This window comes from Anneissia japonica, unplaced genomic scaffold (assembly GCF_011630105.1).
Source record: "Anneissia japonica isolate Jap-2015-1 unplaced genomic scaffold, ASM1163010v1 scaffold2737_len523936_cov211, whole genome shotgun sequence".
NCBI lineage: Eukaryota > Metazoa > Echinodermata > Crinoidea > Comatulida > Comatulidae > Anneissia > Anneissia japonica.
Genome location: NW_022735439.1, coordinates 381,527 through 402,517, shown reverse-complemented (window position 1 = coordinate 402,517; position 20,991 = coordinate 381,527). Strand labels below are relative to the sequence as shown.

General features: G+C 34.2%; 3 protein-coding genes across 4 annotated transcripts in view; 1 reads left to right on the top strand and 2 right to left on the bottom strand.

The window, feature by feature from the left end:
- Positions 1-15,869, top strand: part of LOC117116592 (phosphatidate cytidylyltransferase, mitochondrial-like) — a gene marked incomplete in the record, with an annotated part of 20,683 nt that extends 4,814 nt beyond the window's left edge. The window contains 5 exon segments of the mRNA XM_033260657.1: positions 119-269; positions 13,358-13,503; positions 14,025-14,190; positions 14,409-14,471; positions 15,265-15,869. Coding sequence (XP_033116548.1) covers positions 119-269; positions 13,358-13,503; positions 14,025-14,190; positions 14,409-14,471; positions 15,265-15,335 — 597 coding nt within the window.
- On the bottom strand, positions 286-5,493 carry LOC117116591 (tripartite motif-containing protein 2-like). The gene is made up of 2 exons (XM_033260656.1): positions 3,958-5,493; positions 286-2,711 (listed from the first exon to the last, which is right to left on the bottom strand). The coding sequence occupies exons 1-2, from the start codon at positions 4,099-4,101 to the stop codon at positions 942-944; spliced, it is 1,914 nt and encodes a 637-aa protein (XP_033116547.1). The 5' UTR covers positions 4,102-5,493; the 3' UTR covers positions 286-941.
- Positions 15,870-18,155: 2,286 nt separating the features above from the next.
- LOC117116602 (E3 ubiquitin-protein ligase TRIM71-like) overlaps positions 18,156-20,991 on the bottom strand; it is a 5,554-nt gene continuing 2,718 nt past the window's right edge. For both annotated transcript variants that reach the window (XM_033260672.1, XM_033260671.1), the window contains exon 2: positions 18,156-20,894. In XM_033260672.1, coding sequence (XP_033116563.1) covers positions 19,120-20,844 — 1,725 coding nt within the window. In that variant the 5' untranslated portion in view covers positions 20,845-20,894 and the 3' untranslated portion in view covers positions 18,156-19,119. The remainder of the gene's footprint in view (positions 20,895-20,991) is intronic.

The following is a 20,991-nucleotide window of genomic DNA, read 5'->3' as shown; positions in this document are numbered from 1 at the left end:
GTCAATAATGTAAAAAAAAATTGATAAACATACATTCTATTCTAATTTGTTTTCATTTAATTTATTTGAAGGATTTTGTAAGTAAACAGATTTATTTTTCTTTTCTCATGATATTTAGGTTCAAGTCTGTAAAAACACAGAAAGCAAGAAATTAAAAAGAGCCTTATGGCGGAACCAGTTCAGTGCCGTTTTCACATCCCTGTTGCTACTTCCAGAAGAATTCAGTGAAGAGAAATTATTTTGTACCATTACGGGTTTGTCCTATTCAGGTTAGTTTTGCTTCACAATTTAAGATTAATTTTCATATGAATTTGCCAAATATTTTCCAATTAATTATAAAAGCAAACTATTTTGAAATCCAGAATCTAAATCCTGCCAACATTTAATAATGTATAATAATTGGGCACAGACTTTATTGTTATAATCGGCCAATAAAGCTTACTACTGTAACTTACCATAAATAATTGAATATACAAATGAGAGTAACTGATACCGGTTTACCGGGCAGCTCAGACATGAAGAGACGCTTAGGGGAGTGCTCTGATATTCATGGAATAATGTATGTATTGAATATAATAATACTGCCCTTGATTTGATTAAATCATTTGTTTAAGTTTAAAACTAGTTGAAGTGATAAAGGTAGGAGAATAACCCATAACTCAGCTTTATTGAGGTGAATTGCATGTGGGCGTAGTCTGTGACCACCTAGCCGCCATAAAGAGGTGCTTATGTTCGCATCATTTCACCACATCAGGGGCTGAAATGAACTATAGCATCGGGGTAACCCCCCCCCCTACTATTCCGAAAGATATAATAGGTTCTTTAAACTGCACACAAGCCAGATGTGTACACTGGACCTCCATTTTAAGTTCTTATCCTTGAAGACTTAGTTCTACCTACAAAACCTTGCCTCATCACTCAGCCACTCGACTCGATATACTTTAATAATTAAATATTTTTAGAGTTTTGTCACCGTTGTTTGCAACTGCAACTTTCCGTGGGTAATATGAAATGATGGCTATTCCCTCAGGATTGTTGATTCCATCATCATCTTTGTCAATTCTTTTAATGAAATTTCCATTTTTACTGAATAGCTGTAGTTTGTTTTTACATGATATAATGATGTTGTCATCAGCATCTACTACTACCCCATCTGGATTCCTGATCTTACCATTCTCATCACCTGCTTTGATAAGGACTTTCACCCACATACCCTCTTTATCAAAAAGTTGTAATCTGTGGTTGGAATACTCCAATATAAGAAGGTGACCTTCTTTTGTAAGAGTAACATCAACCATTCCAATCATTTTACCTTGTTGGATGTTACCTTGTGACCCTATCTTCCTGATCATCTCACCACTATCAATGCTAAGTAACACACATCTGGTTTCCCAATCTGCTACATACACAATATTTGATCCTTCATCCACATGGATACCAAATGGATTTTTCAGTACTTCCTTACCAACTGATTTTACCAACTGACCATTCATACTGCATATTTGGATGCATTGATTACCCCAATCACTGAATGCTATGTTACCATTCTTCAATTTTTGCATTTTGTATACCTGGACACTTCTTGCCAATGTAACTTTGCCAATATTTTCTCCTGATTGCTTGTACTTGAGTATTACATTTGTAGAACATGAAACCAACAAGCAGTCGTCTTCACACATAACTACATCTCTAACATAAATTTGGTTTATTTTTATTGTATTTATTAATACCGCCACTTTTTCTATTTTGACCATCATTGGTGACTGCTTAATAGCTTCACCATCAACATTCACATCCAGTTTGCAAATACCTGGGCGTAAGTTGTTTCCTGTTACAAAATAAATGCCATTTTTATCTTCTTCAATTTCAGTGGTGTAGGTTTCTCCTGTAGGATGTGTCCATGTTGCCTTTAGTTGATTTGCGTGTATTTCACATTCATCTGTTTTGATTATTTTGATAACTGTCTGATCTTGGCTCACAGATTCCTCCCTCTGTAACATTAGGCACTCTGTTACTCTTGCTGTATTTACATTCCTTATGTCACATTTTTGCAAAGAAGCACTTTCATTGTTTTTAAGTCCAGTTTCTGTCAACGTTTGGAGAACTTCTGAAATGCGGATTGGTTTGTGTTTTACTTCCCACAACTTGTGGCCCATAAGCGTACAATTTATACAAATTGAAGTTTTACACTCTGTGCAGTAAAACTCCACAGGTTTATTGTGAAGCAAACACAGTGGCAGGCATAACAAAGCAAAGTCTTGTGCAGACATTGACTGCACATTCTCCACTGTATGTAACTTGTGATTTGTTGAGACTGGTAGTGTGTTGTGACAGTTACTACAAGTAGAACACAAGTAAAGTCTGCATTCCTGGCAGTAGTTTTTTGCCTCTCCTTTTTCACAAAAACATTTCATCTCATCTCTTTTGTCAATTTGTTCAATAGTTTCTAATAAGTTAATCAGAAACGTGTTCAGTGGAAGTTTCTGAAGCCCGCCTTTTGGAATGGCATATGATTTTGAGCAGGTTGGGCACGTTAACTTACCCTTCCCCTTTTTAACCCAGTCTTCAAGACATGCCAAACAGAAACTATGGAGGCAGTTGAGCAATTTAGGATTTTGAAGTCTCTTATAGCATATTGTACATTCTAGGACCTTCTTATCAACTTCTTTCAGAAACTGATTCAACTCACTGGTAGCCATCTTGAACAATTCCTGTGAAAATTATTAGTGCATTTTAAAGAATAATAATTTCTTTTTTTTTCTTTGATTCCTTATTTGTTACGATAACATACATGTAGGATCTTACAAATACTAATTTTATACCGCCATGTTTTTACTATGTTGTTAAAAATGCCTTATGTTATTTTAAGGTTAACATTTACTATAGTTAGGGTAATATACAGATATGTTAATGAAATTATTATGCCGTGTGAGGAGCCTCCATGTGAAATATTGAATAAAAAAATTATTATTTTGTATCGGAATATATTCTTTAAAGCAATGAATGCACTATAAAAAACTTTGTAACTCTGAAAAAAAAAAGCTTATACTAAAAATATTGATAACTATGGAGGGTGTAATTCTAGGCATCAAAATAAACCCTTTCCCCTGAGCACTGAGCACATCCACTACCTAAAGAATGAAATCTCATCATTGTACCCTGTTATCTCTGGTTATTGAATCTAAACTAACATACAGTACTGTACATAATGTACAAATTCCTCTGTTGAGTATGGTAGACCTATTTGTACCAATAAGATTTCAACATTCAGGTAATCAAATTCTAAATACATTATGTTTACAAAAGGGAAGGTGTAGAAATGAAGTGTATATTTAAAAAATTCCTAAGGGACATGTTGCCTGCGAAAAGATATCACTTAACAAAATCTTAAAATTCCTTGATTGTAAATAATATTTTTTTTAGTGTATGGCTGTAAACAAAAAAGAGCAGTGCTCATAGCAGAAGGCTGAGCATCGTTTTATCTTAATAATATAAATAATAGTAATTATGACAAAAAACATGACCATAATATTAATAACCTTTATTATATTTTTATTTTATTTCATTCAATTCGGCAAAACAAGGCAAAGTAACAAAAGTAGGAGTAACAAAAGTGTTCATGTACTCATCGCCAAATCCACAAACACAAAACAAAAATAAATTATATGTTGAATAGATTTTTAAACAATTTTCTGTTTAAAATTACTATATCTTTCACAAATAAAAGAATCCTTAATAACAGATGGCAACCCATTCCAACTTTCCCATTTTCTATTCCTAATAATTTAGAAGAGCTTAACATTTTCCATCTTTTCAAAAATCACAAATTTCTGTTGTTAGCTCAAAAATAAGTCAGGAAATTGTTTCTTCATCACTTATTAATTTATTTTTGTATCATTGCATACAGTTGGCTTTATACTAACAGTGTTTTAAATCATTAAATAAAAATATCGTTACCTTTGTCCTATGTTGAGCTAATGTTCTACAGGATATTGAATTTCTCAGCTCCAGCAGAAGTGGGTTTTTCCACATTATTTTAATAATGTCACCTGAAATTGTTTGGGGTTCCTTTGTGTGCAATAATAAAGCAAAACTTGACATGATCAGTCATGCAGAAAATATTGACCAGCAAAATATCTATTTTGGCATATTGCCAGTCACTCGCATAATAAATACTTCCTTATTTTTAACATTATACAGTAGAACCATGTATATACCCCAATTTTATGGAAGACGCATATGGATGATGACATCATCAATATCTGTATTTTAATACTTTAAAAATATTATTTTGTTTCTGCATATTTTACATTAGTAAACCAAGCCAATGTTGCGTTTTATGCTGATTCCGTGGAGATTAATGCAACGGAATCTTGTCAATGACCTTTTGCATACGAACCACTAATTTTCATGTCCCTCAGCGCCAACATGGTTTTGTAACAGGCAGTTTGTACATCTCTTTGCTCTATTCATGCATGTGTACAAACATGTGATTAAACATTATAATTCTTTATAAAAATTTAAATTAAAAAAAAATTGTTTAACATTAAAAATATAAAATAATAACACAGGCTAGGTTAGATTTTCTGTAGGCGAAAAAACAGCGTGTTGCTCCACGTAGCATGGTAAATGGTCTTCCATTTCTATAGCACATAGTACTGTACAGTGCAATGTCTCTATGCGCTTTTTCACCCAGTGACAAGTCAAAAGAAAGTAAACAAGGAACAAGATGAACATATATTTTTTTGTTGAGTCACTATATGGTCAAAGGTCAGTACAATTTGACCTAACTTGGATTTTTCAAAAATCCCATGTTTTATGCATGCCGTTTGGTCCCTTGCCGTACGCATACTCAGGTTTGTTTTGACTTGTGCTTCAGATTTTAAGATTACTGTACTTTCTGTATGAATTGGCCATTTTCCAGTTAATTTCAATGACAAAATTATTTTGAGATCCCGAATCTAAATCCTGCCAACATTTTCCATAAATAATTGAACATGATAATAATACTGCCCATGAATTGATTAAATAATTAAATTGAAACTACTTTATTTTATTTACTTTTTTCAGAATCAAATCCAGAATATTATAAACAAATATTAGGTAATGAAAACTACTGTATAGACAGTCATCAAAATATGATGAGAGGAGCACATGTCACAATATTTACGTAAGAACCATTGCCACTTGGCAAACAGGTTAGGCTCTTAGTGTGTGCTCAACAATACACCTCACATCATTTTGCATATTTTCTACCCTAAAACACTTTTCAGGATATACTCAAAAAATGACGGAAATCTCCGAGATGAAAACACTGGCTCTTCAGTTTCTAGACATGTTTATCAGCAGAACTCAAGAGATATCATCGTTTTAGCAGTAGATATTATTATAAAGTGCTACAGTACATAGTGGTGCAAAATTATTTAAATATGTTGCACCAACCTCCTTGGTTGCACTTAACCACATCACAACATGTAATATACTGTATTTTAATAATTAAATATTTTTAGAGTTTTATCACCATTTGCAACTACAACTCTCTGTGGATAATATGAAATGATGGATAACCCCTTTGGATTATTGATTCCATCAGCATATTTGTCCATTCTTTTTATGAAATTTCCATCACTACTGAATAATTGTAGTTTGTTTTCACTTGCTATGATGATGTTGTCATCCTTATCAACTACAAATCCACATGGATTCTTCACCTTACCATTTTTTTCACCCGTGTTGACAAGGACTTTCATGGACCTTCCCTCATGATCAAATAGTTCTAGTTGGCTGTTATTATACTCTAGTACAAGAAGATGCCCTCTTTTTGTAACATGAAAATCACTGATTCCAAGATGACATTTTTTGATGCCTAGCGAGTGTATCTCCCAGATCAACTGCCCATTATCAGTATCAAAGAGGAACACCGAGTCATTACTATAGTCAGCTACATACACAACTTTTGATGCCTCTTCTACCTGTATTACTTCTGGAAACGTCAATACTCCTTGATCAATTGATTTTATTATGTGACCATTTATGGTACATACTTTAATGCATTTATCAAAACAATCACTGAATGCTATGTTACCATTTTTCAGTTTATGCATTCTGTTAACATGTGTGTTTGGTGGTAGCATAACCTCACCAACATATTCTCCCGATTGCTTGTATTTCAGTATTTTATTTGTCCTACATGAAACAAACAAACAATCATCATACTTAACTACATCTCGTACATTTTTGTTTATTCTAATGGTATTTATTAATCCTTTAATAGGGTGTGGCCATCTTGTCTTCTCAATTTTTGCTTGTGTTTTGAACTTATCATGTTTGGTTTGTTGACCTCGAGTCTCATGATCTGTTTTTAATTCTTGAAAGCTTACTACCCTGAATTCTGTAACAGTCCCAATATCACACTGTTGCAATGAAGAGGTTTGATTTTTGTGGAAATAAATTTGTCCATTATCATTTGGCTCTGTTTTTGGCAACTCATCTATTCTGTCCTTCAGTGCTGTAATTACTGTTTCACTTGACTGCATTGCTGTGGTTTCGTTACTCTTCAATAAGTGATTAAGAAAACTCAGTCTTGAATTTATATCAGATATTGTTGTTTTTAATTCATCTATTTGTGCATCATTTACCTTCTTTTTGTTTTCATAGATTTTCTTCACTTTTTTTTTCATTTTGTCTCCATTTTTAAACATTTTCTTTACCATTTTTTGCACATGATTGTCAATATCTCTCAAACTTTTATTTTTATTTTGTCCTAATTTTGTAGCATTTTGAATAACTGCTTTGAGGCCATCTTCTAAATTGTTTTTGCAGCGGTGTGCAACTTTCAGTAACTCTACTGAAGTTCCTTTGAATGTCTTAAATGCTTCAGAAATACTGATTGGTTTGTGGCCTTCATACACCTTGTGATCCAGCAGTGTACAGTTTACACATATTGGAGTATTACAATCTGTGCAGTAGAACTCCAAAGGTTTGTTGTGAAGTAAACACAGTGGTGAGTGTAACAAAGCAAAGTCTCCCAGAGTACAGTAAATGCATGGCAATGTTATGTCAAGTAAGTAGCCCCTGGTATTTAAGCTGAACAACAACTCCCAGAGTACAGTAAATGCATGGCAATGTTATGTCAAGTAAGTAGCCCCTGGTATTTAAGCTGAACAACAACTCCCAGAGTACAGTAAATGCATGGCAATGTTATGTCAAGTAAGTAGCCCCTGGTATTTAAGCTGAACAACAACTCCCAGAGTACAGTAAATGCATGGCAATGTTATGTCAAGTAAGTAGCCCCTGGTATTTAAGCTGAACAACAACTCCCAGAGTACAGTAAATGCATGGCAATGTTATGTCAAGTAAGTAGCCCCTGGTATTTAAGCTGAACAACAACTCCCAGAGTACAGTAAATGCATGGCAATGTTATGTCAAGTAAGTAGCCCCTGGTATTTAAGCTGAACAACAACTCCCAGAGTACAGTAAATGCATGGCAATGTTATGTCAAGTAAGTAGCCCCTGGTATTTAAGCTGAACAACAACTCCCAGAGTACAGTAAATGCATGGCAATGTTATGTCAAGTAAGTAGCCCCTGGTATTTAAGCTGAACAACAACTCCCAGAGTACAGTAAATGCATGGCAATGTTATGTCAAGTAAGTAGCCCCTGGTATTTAAGCTGAACAACAACTCCCAGAGTACAGTAAATGCATGGCAATGTTATGTCAAGTAAGTAGCCCCTGGTATTTAATCTGAACAACAGCTCCCAGAGTACAGTAAATGCATGGCAATGTTATGTCAAGTAAGTAGCCCCTGGTATTTAAGCTGAACAACAACTCCCAGAGTACAGTAAATGCATGGCAATGTTATGTCAAGTGAGTAGCCCCTGGTATTTAAGCTGAACAACAGCTCCCAGAGTACAGTGGGCCTATTTGCAACAATATGCACAGGCCCTACAAGAATTCTAAATGTATTATGTTTAGAAAAGCTAAGGTGTAGAGATACAGTATCTGTTTATGTTTACAACAGAAACACAAAAATCTTATAATTCTGCAATTGAACATAATGATGCTTTTAAAACTTTGACTTACAGTATGGCCTTCCTGTCATTCTTGGGAGTAACGTTCATTCTCTGTTATTTATCATAACATAATCAGTGCATCTGTTGATCACCTATTTTAATTTTATTATTGCCTTAATTTGGATTATTGATACTAATAAAATGTATATTTACCTTATGATGTTGAGCTGATGTTCTAAGATATAGACTTTCTCTGCTCCTGCAGAAGAGTGGGTTTTTCCGGGTTTAGTCATGTGACCATATACTGTACTTGGCTTGCTTTGTGAGCAGTCAAGCATGACGTAATTGCCAGCCATGCACAGTATATGAATAGATACAGTAAATGTATTCAATTCACTACCTGTTTTTTTTAAATTTATTTATTCAATCAATCCAAGAAATTACCCAGACAAATGTAAAAAAAAAAGAGATTTATGTTTCATTTTGTTTTTCCGGGTTTAGTCATGTGACATATACTGTACTTGGCTTGCTTTTTGAGCAGTCAAGCATGACGTAATTGCCAGCCATGCACAGTATATGAATAGATACAGTAAATGTATTCAATTCACTACCTGTTTTTTTTTAAATTTATTTATTCAATCAATCCAAGAAATTACCCAGACAAATGTTTAAAAAAAAGAGATTTATGTTTCATTTTGTTCCATAATTTCAACACAGATAGGCCAAATAAAATTTGTTTGTTTCACGTCTGGAATTTAAAATTAGTTTTTAGTGAGGGTTTCAGTTTCAGTTTTTTATTGGCTCTCACTTTTTCAACAGTGGCATACACTATACAGTGGTGCTTCCGAACTTGCTTAATTAAATAAAAGTGAAAACAAAAAATAAAATAGGTAACGAAAAGGTAAACAGAAACATCAGGGAATTAAACAAAAATTATTAAGAAAAGAATAACATCAAATAATACAAAATTCAACATTAAAATCATAATCAAGATTCAGTAAAAAAAAAAAAAACTATTGCTATTTATGTTGATGTTGTATACTAGTGGTAAACAGACTGGTAATTTTCTTTTTTCTTTTAATATAAAAGAATTTTATTTTCCAATGAATCATAATGTGTTCAGCTAGCTACCATTTCCACCCCTTCTTAGTCTTTGACAACAATATTTCAAATCATTATTTATATTTTCCATGGAAAAATGTTTTTTTTTTATGTTACAAATAGTAAATTTTTTCATGAGGCTCCAAAATTTGATACATCCTTTTATTACATGGTCGAAAAGATGTTTCTCGTTCTCAAAGACACACAAAGATACAATTTTTTTTTTAATTTTTAAATACAAGTTATAATTTAATTTAATAATTCTATGCGCCTATCTTGAGGGCAGTGATGTGAATCTAGCAATTAATTTTATTTGGCCTTATTTGATAGCAAGTTAATTGAAGGGAAAACGTCCTGAGCATTGAAATACAACTTCATGTTAATTACAGCAAATAGTTTAATGACTCTGTGTTTTGATTATAAAAAACAAACCCCTTCACCATCCCCCTCCCAAAAAATACCCCAAAAAAACAAAACAACTATTGTACTGTAATTTGCATTAAAAAATTTTATATCTGAGCATATAAAGTATCCACTACCTAAAGAATGAAAGCTCATCAATCTTCCGGTTGTCTTTCGTCAAGGTAATTCAACAGAAGGACGCACATCTCCGCTCTCGAACATAGCGCGTGCGTACAGTCCTTTGATCTTTACTGTGGCATCGACAATCCGATACTAGTTGCGAGTACAGCCGTCAATTATTAGTCTATGCGTGCCATTCATTTTATGGTGTTAGTTTTTATTTTATTAATTTTGGGTACTTCGCAATGTCTGTTACATCTGATTTTTTTTTACCGCGAGCTTGTTAAGTGCTTCTATAAACTGCAATTTGATTTGTGAAAATTGACCAAGAAAATTAAAAGTTTAAAAAAAAACGAATTTTATAAAATTTCATGTTCTTTTGTAACATTAATCTGTCATTTTGACAATGTTGGCATAAGGTGCCGAAGACGAACATTTGAGTATATACAGAACATTTATTATTTTTTTCTGCGAAGTGAGTCTCATGACCGACAATTCACCACAATTTTGGTAAAATTAACGTTGAAATGAAGAATATATTTCAGTCTAATGTAGTGCAAAATATCATTAGGCCTTTGTAATCACCGCACGACGCGTGATTATCATGGCAACTAACACGCACATGAGTAAATCGTCACATACGCTGACGGTTTATGGTCTGGTTGCTATATGGTTTTTGTGACGTTCAGCGTGTAGGGACGCACGTGCGCCTAGAATGTCGATGCCAGAGTTATAACCTTTGATGTTCCGAGATGTGCGTCCTTCTGTTTAATTGCCTTGCTTTGGTTATTGAATCCAAACTAACCTACATAAATGTACAACTTCCTCTGTTGAGTACGGTAGATCTATTTGCAACAATGTCAGCCAGCAACTCGTTGAAAATTTGCAGACACCAGTGTCTCTAATCTTGACTGCTATAAACTGGCCAGATTGAGCAAAAGCTTGGATGCAAATGACCAGAGTTTATCATACTTCCAGTTTATCTTACACTATCGTGTTTGGTATGCGGAATGGTATCTTGCATGTAAACATGTACAGGATAGAGTCAGAGTCCAGATTTAAGTTTGATGAGCAAATGACCCTGTTCATGTATATTTCAAAATGTACCAATAACATCATGGCCTATGAAGCCCAGAATAGCCTACAACAGGACTCAAACCAAAAATTACAGGTAGCGATTTACTGTTGCTGTCAGCATGAGTAATGACCATTCTAGGCTGAGAGAGCAGCTTAGCTCAGTCAGCTAATCTGGTGGTAGCCGCTGTTGAGTGCGCTGAACCGTGGAGATCTCTAGGTCCCCGGTTCGATTCTCATCACTGCCTCTCCTTGTGTTTCAGCTAGAGGGCTGAAATACAAGTTGCAATAGTGCACCGTCTTTCGGATGAGACGTTTAAGCCGTTGGTCCCATGTGCACGTTAAAGAACGCAGTACACTCTTCGGAAAAGAATAGGGGATTGTCTCCCGGTGTACTGCCCAATCACCACCAGAAGGACCCCACTGGAAATAAGTCTTCTTCTAGACTTTCGTGGGCTATCCTTGGTGTTTACACCGAATAAATCCAATCCAATCCATTAAGCTCTTATTGAATGTTTTTTGCTCACTAGGTAGTGTACTAATTTAATGCAACAACATGAAAAAGCCTACGGTAGTCAGTAATATACAAATAAAGTAAATAAATGAACGTCTTATATCTTACCACAACATAATTGTGTAAATCTAAACATTGACATGAACTTAAGAACCCATAATAATAGCATTTTTCCCAATAAATTTCAAATGGGTAGACCTAAAACCTTTGCAAGTGGAAACAATAATACAGCTAACAAGCTTGTATTTTGGTTGGTTGATATAATGGTAGCCACGAATTCCTGGATCCGTCACTGATAAAATTAAGCAAACATTGATGTTATATCCATTGTCGAGTAGTCACTCTTCAGTCAAATTTCTGGGGTCTGTAAAACTTAGCGTATATACTTACTATCAAATTATTAGATGGGTCGCGGCTAGTGTGTGAAATCAAAACTTGGGTCCCAAAGAAAAAAGTTCGGGAAGCGGGGCTGTATAGGCTAACACATGTAGGTCTGTGCTAATGAGTAGCTTTCAGCTGAAGTTTCTTCTCCTTATAGTTGACAATGTTAATAATTTATGGCCTGGATTTTTAGTGTCCTGTATACAAGGGCACAGATCTATTTCAAAAGGTGGGGGGACATTTCACCGTCAAGACCACACACCATGGTTGGGACTGAGGAGCTGACCATTTAACCAACTACCCAATCTCAACAGGGCTGTAAATACGACCAAGAATGTATCTGATGAATTCACCCCTGCACAGCTTCTACAAAAGAGAATCCGTCATCTGCAGTAAAGTGTAATATAATAAAATTAAAATGTCAAAAAAAAACAACAAAAAAACAACAACAATGAAACCCAGTGCCTTAGGGGTCATCCATTTTTTCATCACTGTCACAAGAGTGCAAAACATACTCTTATTTGAGAACACATTGCTTCACTAACTGGTTTTTCTTAGTCCTGCTTTTTTTTTATTGCACCATGTGAAATGAATAAAGAATGATTTGATATTGTTAACTGCTTTTGCTTAGCACAAACACACCTACTACATGCTGTGGACAATGACCAGCTAACCAGGGAATATGAATAAACATAATTAAGTATAAGTATTTTTCATAGATGGCTGTGTAACTTAGGGTATGTTCACACACACACGGCGTAAGGCTGGCGTAAGCCTGGCTTAGTGTACGCCTTTGTGTTTGAACCAGGCAGTGGCGTTACTTACCACTCACAACGCCACCTCCATGGCGTTATTTAGGCTACCTGCATACCCCAGATTAGCTAACACCACGGAGCTAACGTCAGTGATGCTTGAATAAGTTTACCTCATTTAAAGAAACTGACCAATCACGATTGCAATAGATTAGTTACTTTAATCTCTTTCCTGTGCTCTCTATAAATGAAATGGTAAAGGGGTTCTTTTTCTATTGCAGTTTTCTTAGTTTACAATGTATATGATTTGTTGATTGGTTTTTTAAAGATATTAACTTATTTAGACTGTCTATTAAAACATGCAACAATTGTTCCACAATGCTAGCTAAAAAATCAGAAGTAAAATTGTTCATTTAAAATACAATAATCATATAAGTTCACTTCGAACAATTCACAGATTTAAAAGTTTTAATGATGCACTGTAAATATTTTATTACAGTTAAGAACCTGTACATTATTTAAAACTGAAAATTATTCCCCCATAGGCCTATAATATTACTACTAGTTTAACGCCGAATGCCGTTTGGAATTTTAATCCGTGGATTAGCTTACGCCGGCGTAAGCTACGCCAGTCTTACGCCGTGTGTGTGTGTGTGTGTGAACATAACCTTCATTTCATTTTATTTTCATTTCATTTATTTATTCGACCAATACACATTTACAAAAGGTACAGTACAACAAAAATTATGGTCAGGGGCAGCTTAAGCAAAATTGAGATTGAGAACCTTAGTATACAAGTAAAAATAAATGAAGAGATTATCTAATTCAAAATAACTAGATTAGACTAAATTAATTAAAATATAGGGATTTGGAACCTACAAATACAATTCAGTTAACATTTCTGTATGATACTTTTTTGTATTGGATTGCCATGAAATAATAGAAATGAAATTTATTGATTTAATTTTCCCCTTATTTTTTAAAATACAATCTTTTTTTAGGTGACTTTAGAATGATCATAGGAGAAGACAAAGGAAAAGTAGCAAACATCGTGAAGCCAAATTTGAAATATTTTCGATCAAAATATGCCAATATACTGGAAACCCTTGAACATATGCACTGGTGTCCCAATACTGGATTAATACAGGTAACGTGTGAGGTTTTAATTTTCCAATTGCTATGAAAATGAGTTATTTAATTGTGAGCTAACTGATAAAATGTTAAGTTTTAGGGATAAAAGCATTTAATTAATAATAATGAAATATTAACATTAGAGGAATCTGACCGGGAATGGGGGGAAAAAGTCAACATTTACAGGGGATCAACCAGGGTCCTATCATATACACAGCTGATGCCAGCACTTCAAAATTCTCATATTCACTTCTGAAAGGTTGTTGAGAAAATAACTCTGCATCAAATCTCAAATGGGTAACAAGTAGTTTCTATCCTCTGCACAAACACTTGTTCTCTTTCAACTCTGCATATTAGGTATACTTTCTCTCATGCACCTCTTGGATATTGTACTCCCAAGGAATTCACTTCCACAAAGACCACTGCTACTGCCATGTGGTGAAGCTCACCAAATGGCAGTATCAGGCCTGAGAGCTAACCACTAGACCACATGGTTTGTGATTTTGAATTCATTACAAATAACTTATTTCATTACAGCAAGACAAAAGTGCAGAATGTTTGTATTCTCATCTAAATCGACTTCCAATGAATCTCCAGCGTACAATTGTTAGACTAGCAGATGTTAAAAGATGCGGGCATGATCAGACTGTGCTCAGAAACACGGCTCAGGACCATCAGCTGTGCTCAGATTATGTTGCTAAGGGTGTGTGATTTCTTATTAATAATCAGAATAGTATTAAATTTGGTAAGAAAACAACTAAGCTGATATAAGAATTAATGTAAAAAAGTATTAAATAAGCATTTCAATTAGTTTCAATTTTAACATATTACTGTTATTGGGAATTCATATACTGTAAGTTTTAAAAGACTTAATTTTCTTTTTAATAATTAAATTTGCTTTAATGGATTTTTTTATTTAAGCTGTAAGGCAAATTGTTGCTTACACTAGCATTACACAGAGTATTAAAGGGATACTAACAGGAGGTGAGTTCATTGACATTAGTTTATGAATCATTACTAGGCACTAAACACAGTTTAATGAACACTACCCCTGCATCCCATGGGTGCTTAGGGTGAGGTTATGTACCTATCCCTGCATCTCCTGTGCACATAGCTTGAGGTTCTGTATCTACCCCTGGGCACATAGCTTGAGTTATGTACACATCCCAGCATCTCCTGGGCAAATAGCCTGAGGTTTTGTACAGTAGCGGCTCTAGGATGTATTTTCTGTGGGAGGCTAAGCTGTCCGAGAGGGGGACTTGAAATAGTATGCCCGGGCTGGGGGAAGGGGTTGAGAGAGGGTTCCCACTCCCAAATGAGATTTTTTTTAAGAATAGCAACCTCTGGATGGCCGGAAATGGCCATCCAGAAATCCTGTCTGGTGGGGAACTTAAGCTCCATGTCCCCCCCCGCTGGTACCGCCACTGGTTCTGTATCCAACCCTGCAGTCCCTGGACACTTAGCTTTAGGTCCTATATCTTCCCCCTCCTGTAAATAGCAAGACAAATCTGGCAGCCTTTTTCAGGTTTGCCCAGATGTCCTTTGCATTCCTAAAGCAAGGAAGCCTAGCACTAGACCAGTTCAAAGGACATGGGGTAATGACTCTACACCCATGTTATGGCCGACATCTTCTAATACCACTTCAAAATTTGTCTCAGCCTTTTTGCTTTCTGTCAAGTTCTAACTAGATTTAAACCCTAAACATTACCTTCTTTATGTATGTTGTTAATGTTCATTTAATATTTATGATTCACATTGGTACTTTATATTTCTTTAGGGATCCAGAAAAGTATCCTGTACAGTGCAGAAAAACTGAAGAAGATGTGGAAAGGAGGAAAAACATCATGATCAGCAATCTGTACTCATATCCATATAAAATAAAGTAAAACAGTGAAACATCGCATCAAAGAATAAACTAAGACCAAAGTAACGTGGTATCGTTTATTAACCGTAAAATATTAAGAGAAAACAAAGAAACCCTTAAATAATAATCAGAGAAATAAAACAATTAGTGTACATCACTTGCTCTGCTCTACTACTACTACTACTACTCCTCTATTGTTTTACAAAATTAAATTTTGGTAACCTTGTCTAAATCTGTATTTTGCTGTATTGTTTTTATTTTTCAATACTCTGACAACATTTGTTGCTGTTGGATGGAGAACAAATATTATAAATACAGTTTGAGGCCACACTATGTTTATATTTGTTGATTATAAATAATAAATATTTATATAAAGGAGCCAAATGTGTATGGTCTATATTGTTCTATAAGCTGTATTCACACTGTCACCATGCCTGTATATGGTGAATTTGCCAAAAAAAAAGCTGTATTCACACTGTCACCATGCCCGTATATGGTGAATTTGCCAAAAAAAAAAACTTGCCTATTCAGAGGTTCCAGGATTTCAATAAATGGAAAGGCCCATGCGTTTGCAATCTGATAGTACATTAGAAAATAGGCTCCCAGCGGGAGCGTGTGTCTACTGCCTTATACAGGAGTTTTTGTTTTTTAATATGCAGATGTGTGTGTTATTGTAGTGTATCTGGATTTTTCATGAAAATTTTCTTTCATAACAATATTCTGTGTAGGCCTACTACTATATTACACTAAAGTGTATCTTATCTTATCTTAAAAACACTTTAAAACACTTGGAGTTACCACGTTATGTTGTTGATCACGAATAGTACTATAACATGTTCTAGAGGGCGTCCTTCAAATGACGGTAAAAGGCGTTCGTGACGAATGCATGCTGCGTCTCTATAACGCACGTTCGAGTTCCGAACGCTATGCGTTTGTCAATAGAGCGCCCCCTACCTCGTGGTAGTAGTACCCATCATGCCTAAACCAGAATTTCCCTTTTCAACCATCTTTAATTGCTACATCATGACATAGTGCCTACGCCACCGTGGGGGGCAGTAGACACAAAAATAGAGGGAGCAACACCTGCGGATTTAAGCACCCATATGGGCCCTGTATGTCCATCACTACTGATGATGATAATGTTAATAGCGGTGGTGATGAAGATGGTGACATTCAAAAAACTATTTATTGACAACTGTCATTGTCCTTTTCTAACAAAATTATGCAGAAAATATGACTTGACATCATGCAGACAACCTATATTGTGAATTTCATGGCAAAACATGAAATTGTTTTATTTTTATTGTCATTATCGTTTTTTGGCTCTTCCTTGGTAAAAAAAAAAAAAAAAAAAAAATATTTGCGAAAAAAAAGAGGCCACCCCAATATTTTTGCAATTTTGTCTGATTTAGGATTGGCCTTTACAAAATTATTTTATAACCAAGTAAAATATGTATGGTGAATGACAAATTAGACCGTCTTGAAATAAATAAGAAAAATAACAATAACTAGTTAATTAACCATTTATGTTAAATTATTGTTTCAGTTTAGCGAGTAATGGTCTGTTAGCTTCAGTATGAAGAAACTAAATTTCGGTGAACATACAATAGAGTTCTAGCAATAATAATAAATAATAATAATAATAATAATAATAATAAATATGCAATGAGTAAACTCTCATGATGATCTTCAAAGGTTTAAAAGGAATTGCTCCAGCTTATTTTTCATCAAAATTCATTTTTTACTGAGGATAGTCATAACAAATGTACTGTACATGTAATAAATACCTTAATTTTACCCAAAAAGTTGATAAAACAAGTAAAAGCACTGCAAAAGGTACAATAATAAAAATACATGCAATACATGTCAAAAACATAAAAATGAGGAAATATTTTTTTTTGGTCTTTTTCTTGTATTTTTATATTTTTGACATGTTTTGAATGCATTATTGCAAGATACCCAAAAGAATTAAGGAAAAATAATTACATCAAAAATTTGAACTACATATTATCTTAATTAATTATTTACCAAAATTATTAGAATTTTAACCTACAGTACAAGTAAAATTCAGTTCACATTTCTGTATGGTATTTTTTGTATTGGATTGCCATGAAATAATAAAAATGAAATAACTATACTGAAATTAATGGATCAAATTTTCCCCTTATTTTTAGGTGACTTAAGAATGATCATAGAAGAAGACAAAGGAAAACTATCAAACATAGTGAAGCCAAATTTAAAATATTTCGATCAAAATATGCCAATGTACTGGAAACCCTGTGGACATATGCACTGGTGTCCCAATACTGGATTAATACAGGTACCATGTGAGGTTTTAATTTTATTGGTATTTTAATTGCATGATGGGGTGCTAATTTCCTATAGCCATAACATGAGTTATTTAAATGTTAGCTAACTGAAAAATATAAAGTTTTAGGGATAACATGAGTTAATGAAATATTAACAGGAAAGGAATTTGACAAAGAATAAACAAGACTAATATTACCTATAAAAAAATGCCACAACTTGTGTATGGGCATAATATGACACCATACCCTTATATGGATGTGATATGCCATAATCATGGCCATATAAATATACATATACTTACAGTCGTGAATGCATACAAATTTATTTATTTATTTATTTAAGCTTTATTTAACCAGGGGGTATCCATTCAGTGACTAGCACTGCTTGTCAAGGAAGCCCTGGTACATACAGTAAATATAACAAATAACGTTTACAATCATGAAATTCAAAAGTAACTAAAAGTAAATCAAAAATAATGATTAGATAGCCTAAAACAGAAAATGAAAGCAGACAAATGAAAACTACCAAACCAAAATTAAACAATAGGAATGGTACTGTACAGTACAATACAGTGCATTATTACTGAATAAAGATAAAGGCCTCTTTTTAAAATATATTAATAGAAAGAGAATCAAAATTGTTGTGAATGTTGAGAGAAAGATTGTTCCAAAGATGAGCAGCTCTGTTATGAAATGTATGCTCACCACAGTTTGAATTTGCATATGGAACAACTAGAGTATTTGATATTTGATTCCTAGTAGGGTAAGAATGAAGAGTGGGTGAAGGTGAATTTAGAAGATAGATATTCAGGGGTTTTACCATTTAAACATTCAAACACAGTAAGTAAAATCTGGCTTATCCATCAATCATAGTTTAGGCCAATGAAGTTTATTATTCAAATAATAGGTGATTGATGACTGAAGTCATGCTATTTTATAGAGGAAAGCTTACACTATTAAGAGGATCTAGGATTTTAATAAATGAAAAAGTTCATACATTTTGAAATCTGAAAGAATGTTAGAAAATAGAGGAAACACCAAGAGTGGATTAAGAGCCTGTGTCATGTCCATGATCAGACGTCTCTGATTATGATAATGTTAATTGAACTGATGATGACAATGGTGACATTCTAAAAATATTTTCCATTTCTAACAAAATCATATAAACCACAAAACCACACAATATGGAAAGGAACACTCAAAACCCTTCTTACTCAGACCATACAGTAGGTGTTTTGATTGACACTTCATGCCTGACAGGAAAATCCTGGATCCACATCTTTGGTAAGTCTATTTCTGTGGTAAATTTTGAGAAGACCTGTCAATATAATTTATTTTTATCCAAACTCCTTTTCCAGTCTTTAGTGTGCCTCTGTGGAATTAGTCAATTGCATTGGGCATATCTGGGGGTGTCATCATTTCTTTCATGATTCTGATGTTATGGAATCAGACTATAACATTAATAATTAAATATTTTTACAGTTTTGTTGCCATCATTTGCTACTGCAACTCTCCTTGGATGATGTGAAATGATGGATAATCCCCATGGATTGTTGATGCCATCTTCATCTTTATCAATCCTTCTGATGAATTTTCCATCACTACTGAATAGCTGTAGCTTGTGATTACTTGTTATAATGATGTTGTCATCCTTATCAACTACTACTCCACGTGAATCACGCACCTTGCCATATTCATATCCTGCTTCAACAAGAACTTTCATAAACTTTCCGCCGTTATCAAATAATTGTAATTTGCTGTTTTTAATCTCTAAATCCAATGCAAGAACCTGTCCTTTACTTGTACGTGCAATATCAACAACTCTTCTCATTTGACCTTCTAGGGTGCCCTCTATCCCTATTCTTCCTATCATGCTGCCACTATCAATGCTAATCAAAATTATGCATCCACCACTGCCTACGTACACACTCGATGATGCCTCATCCACATGGATACCCTCTGGAGATCTGACTCCAATTGATTTGATCACATGACCATCCTTATTGCAAACTTTGATGCTTGTAGGGCTACCTAAGTTACTAAATACAATGTCACCATTTTTCATTTTGTACATTCTGTTAACTTTCACACCTTGTGGTAGAGTAATTTTACCAATATATTCTCCTGATTGTTTGTATTTGAATATTTCATTTGTCAAACAAGAAACCTCCAAGCAATCACCTTCACACTTCACTATATCTCTGATAAACTGTTGGTGTATTTTAATGGTGCTTACTAATTGTTCTTTTTCTCGTATGATTACTGTTTTCTTGTTTGTTACTGTTTTATGTGCCACAATATGAGAGCCATTGATACCTTCTTGAACTTGACGGCCATCAGTTATTCCTGTAGGCTGCTTCCTTGGAACCTGGGTCATGGATTCCTTTCCCTGTCTTAATGTTAGACTGTCTGCTTCTCTCGCTTGTGTAGATATATCTCCAATCCAATGAGTTTTTAGTGAAGCAATTTGTTTTTTGTTAGGAAGGAAGTAGATTTGTTCATTATCGTGTGGCTGTGTTTTTGGCAATTTATTCATTCCTTCTTTCAGTGCTTTAATTACTCTTTCACTTGACTGCATTGCTGGTTCTGCTGCATCATTATTATTTAATAACTGATTAAGAATACTTAGTTTTGTACTTATATCAGATATTGTTGTTTTTAATTCATCAATTTGTACATCATTTACCTTCTTCTTCTTATTATAGATTTTCTCTACTCTATTTTTCATGTTATCTCCATTCTCATGAATTTTCTTTACCATTTCTTGCACATGATTGTCAATATCGCTCAAACTCTTATGTTTACTTTGTTCTAATCTTATAGCATTCTGTTCAACTGTATTCAGGCCATCTTGTAGTTTATTTTGGCAGAGATGTGCATCATTCTGTAATTCTTTTAACGCCTGCAATGCAATTGAAGTACCGATTGGTTTGTGTTTCCCTTCCTGTTTCATCTTTAAAGGCTCATTGCGATGTTGCAATGGTTTTACTGACACTGGTGGTCGGTGCAATGATTTTGCCTGTTTGCAGCTTTGTAATTGCACATTGTCTATTAAATATTGTGTATGGTTTGCAAAAAGTGGAAACGTCTTATGCTTGTCACTACAAGTGGAGCACAAGTTCTGTCTGCAATCCTTACATACATATTTTGCTTGAGCTTGATTGTCACAATAGCATTTCATCATATTTCGTTTGGAAAGCAATACTTTGAATTCCAAGGCTATCTTGAAAAATCCTGTGAAAAATTACAAAATTTTGTTATATTGATTATGGGCAAAGTTGGGCATTTACGAAATACTTGTGTATGTATATATATATATATATATATATAT

Excerpts from the sequence above, each read along its gene's own strand:
- LOC117116591 (XM_033260656.1), bottom strand. The coding sequence starts at position 4,101 with ATGTCAAGTTTTGCTTTATTATTGCACACAAAGGAACCCCAAACAATT. Across the intron at positions 2,712-3,957 it reads TAGCTCAACATAGGACAAAG|GAATTGTTCAAGATGGCTAC; the intron begins GTAACGATATTT and ends TAATTTTCACAG.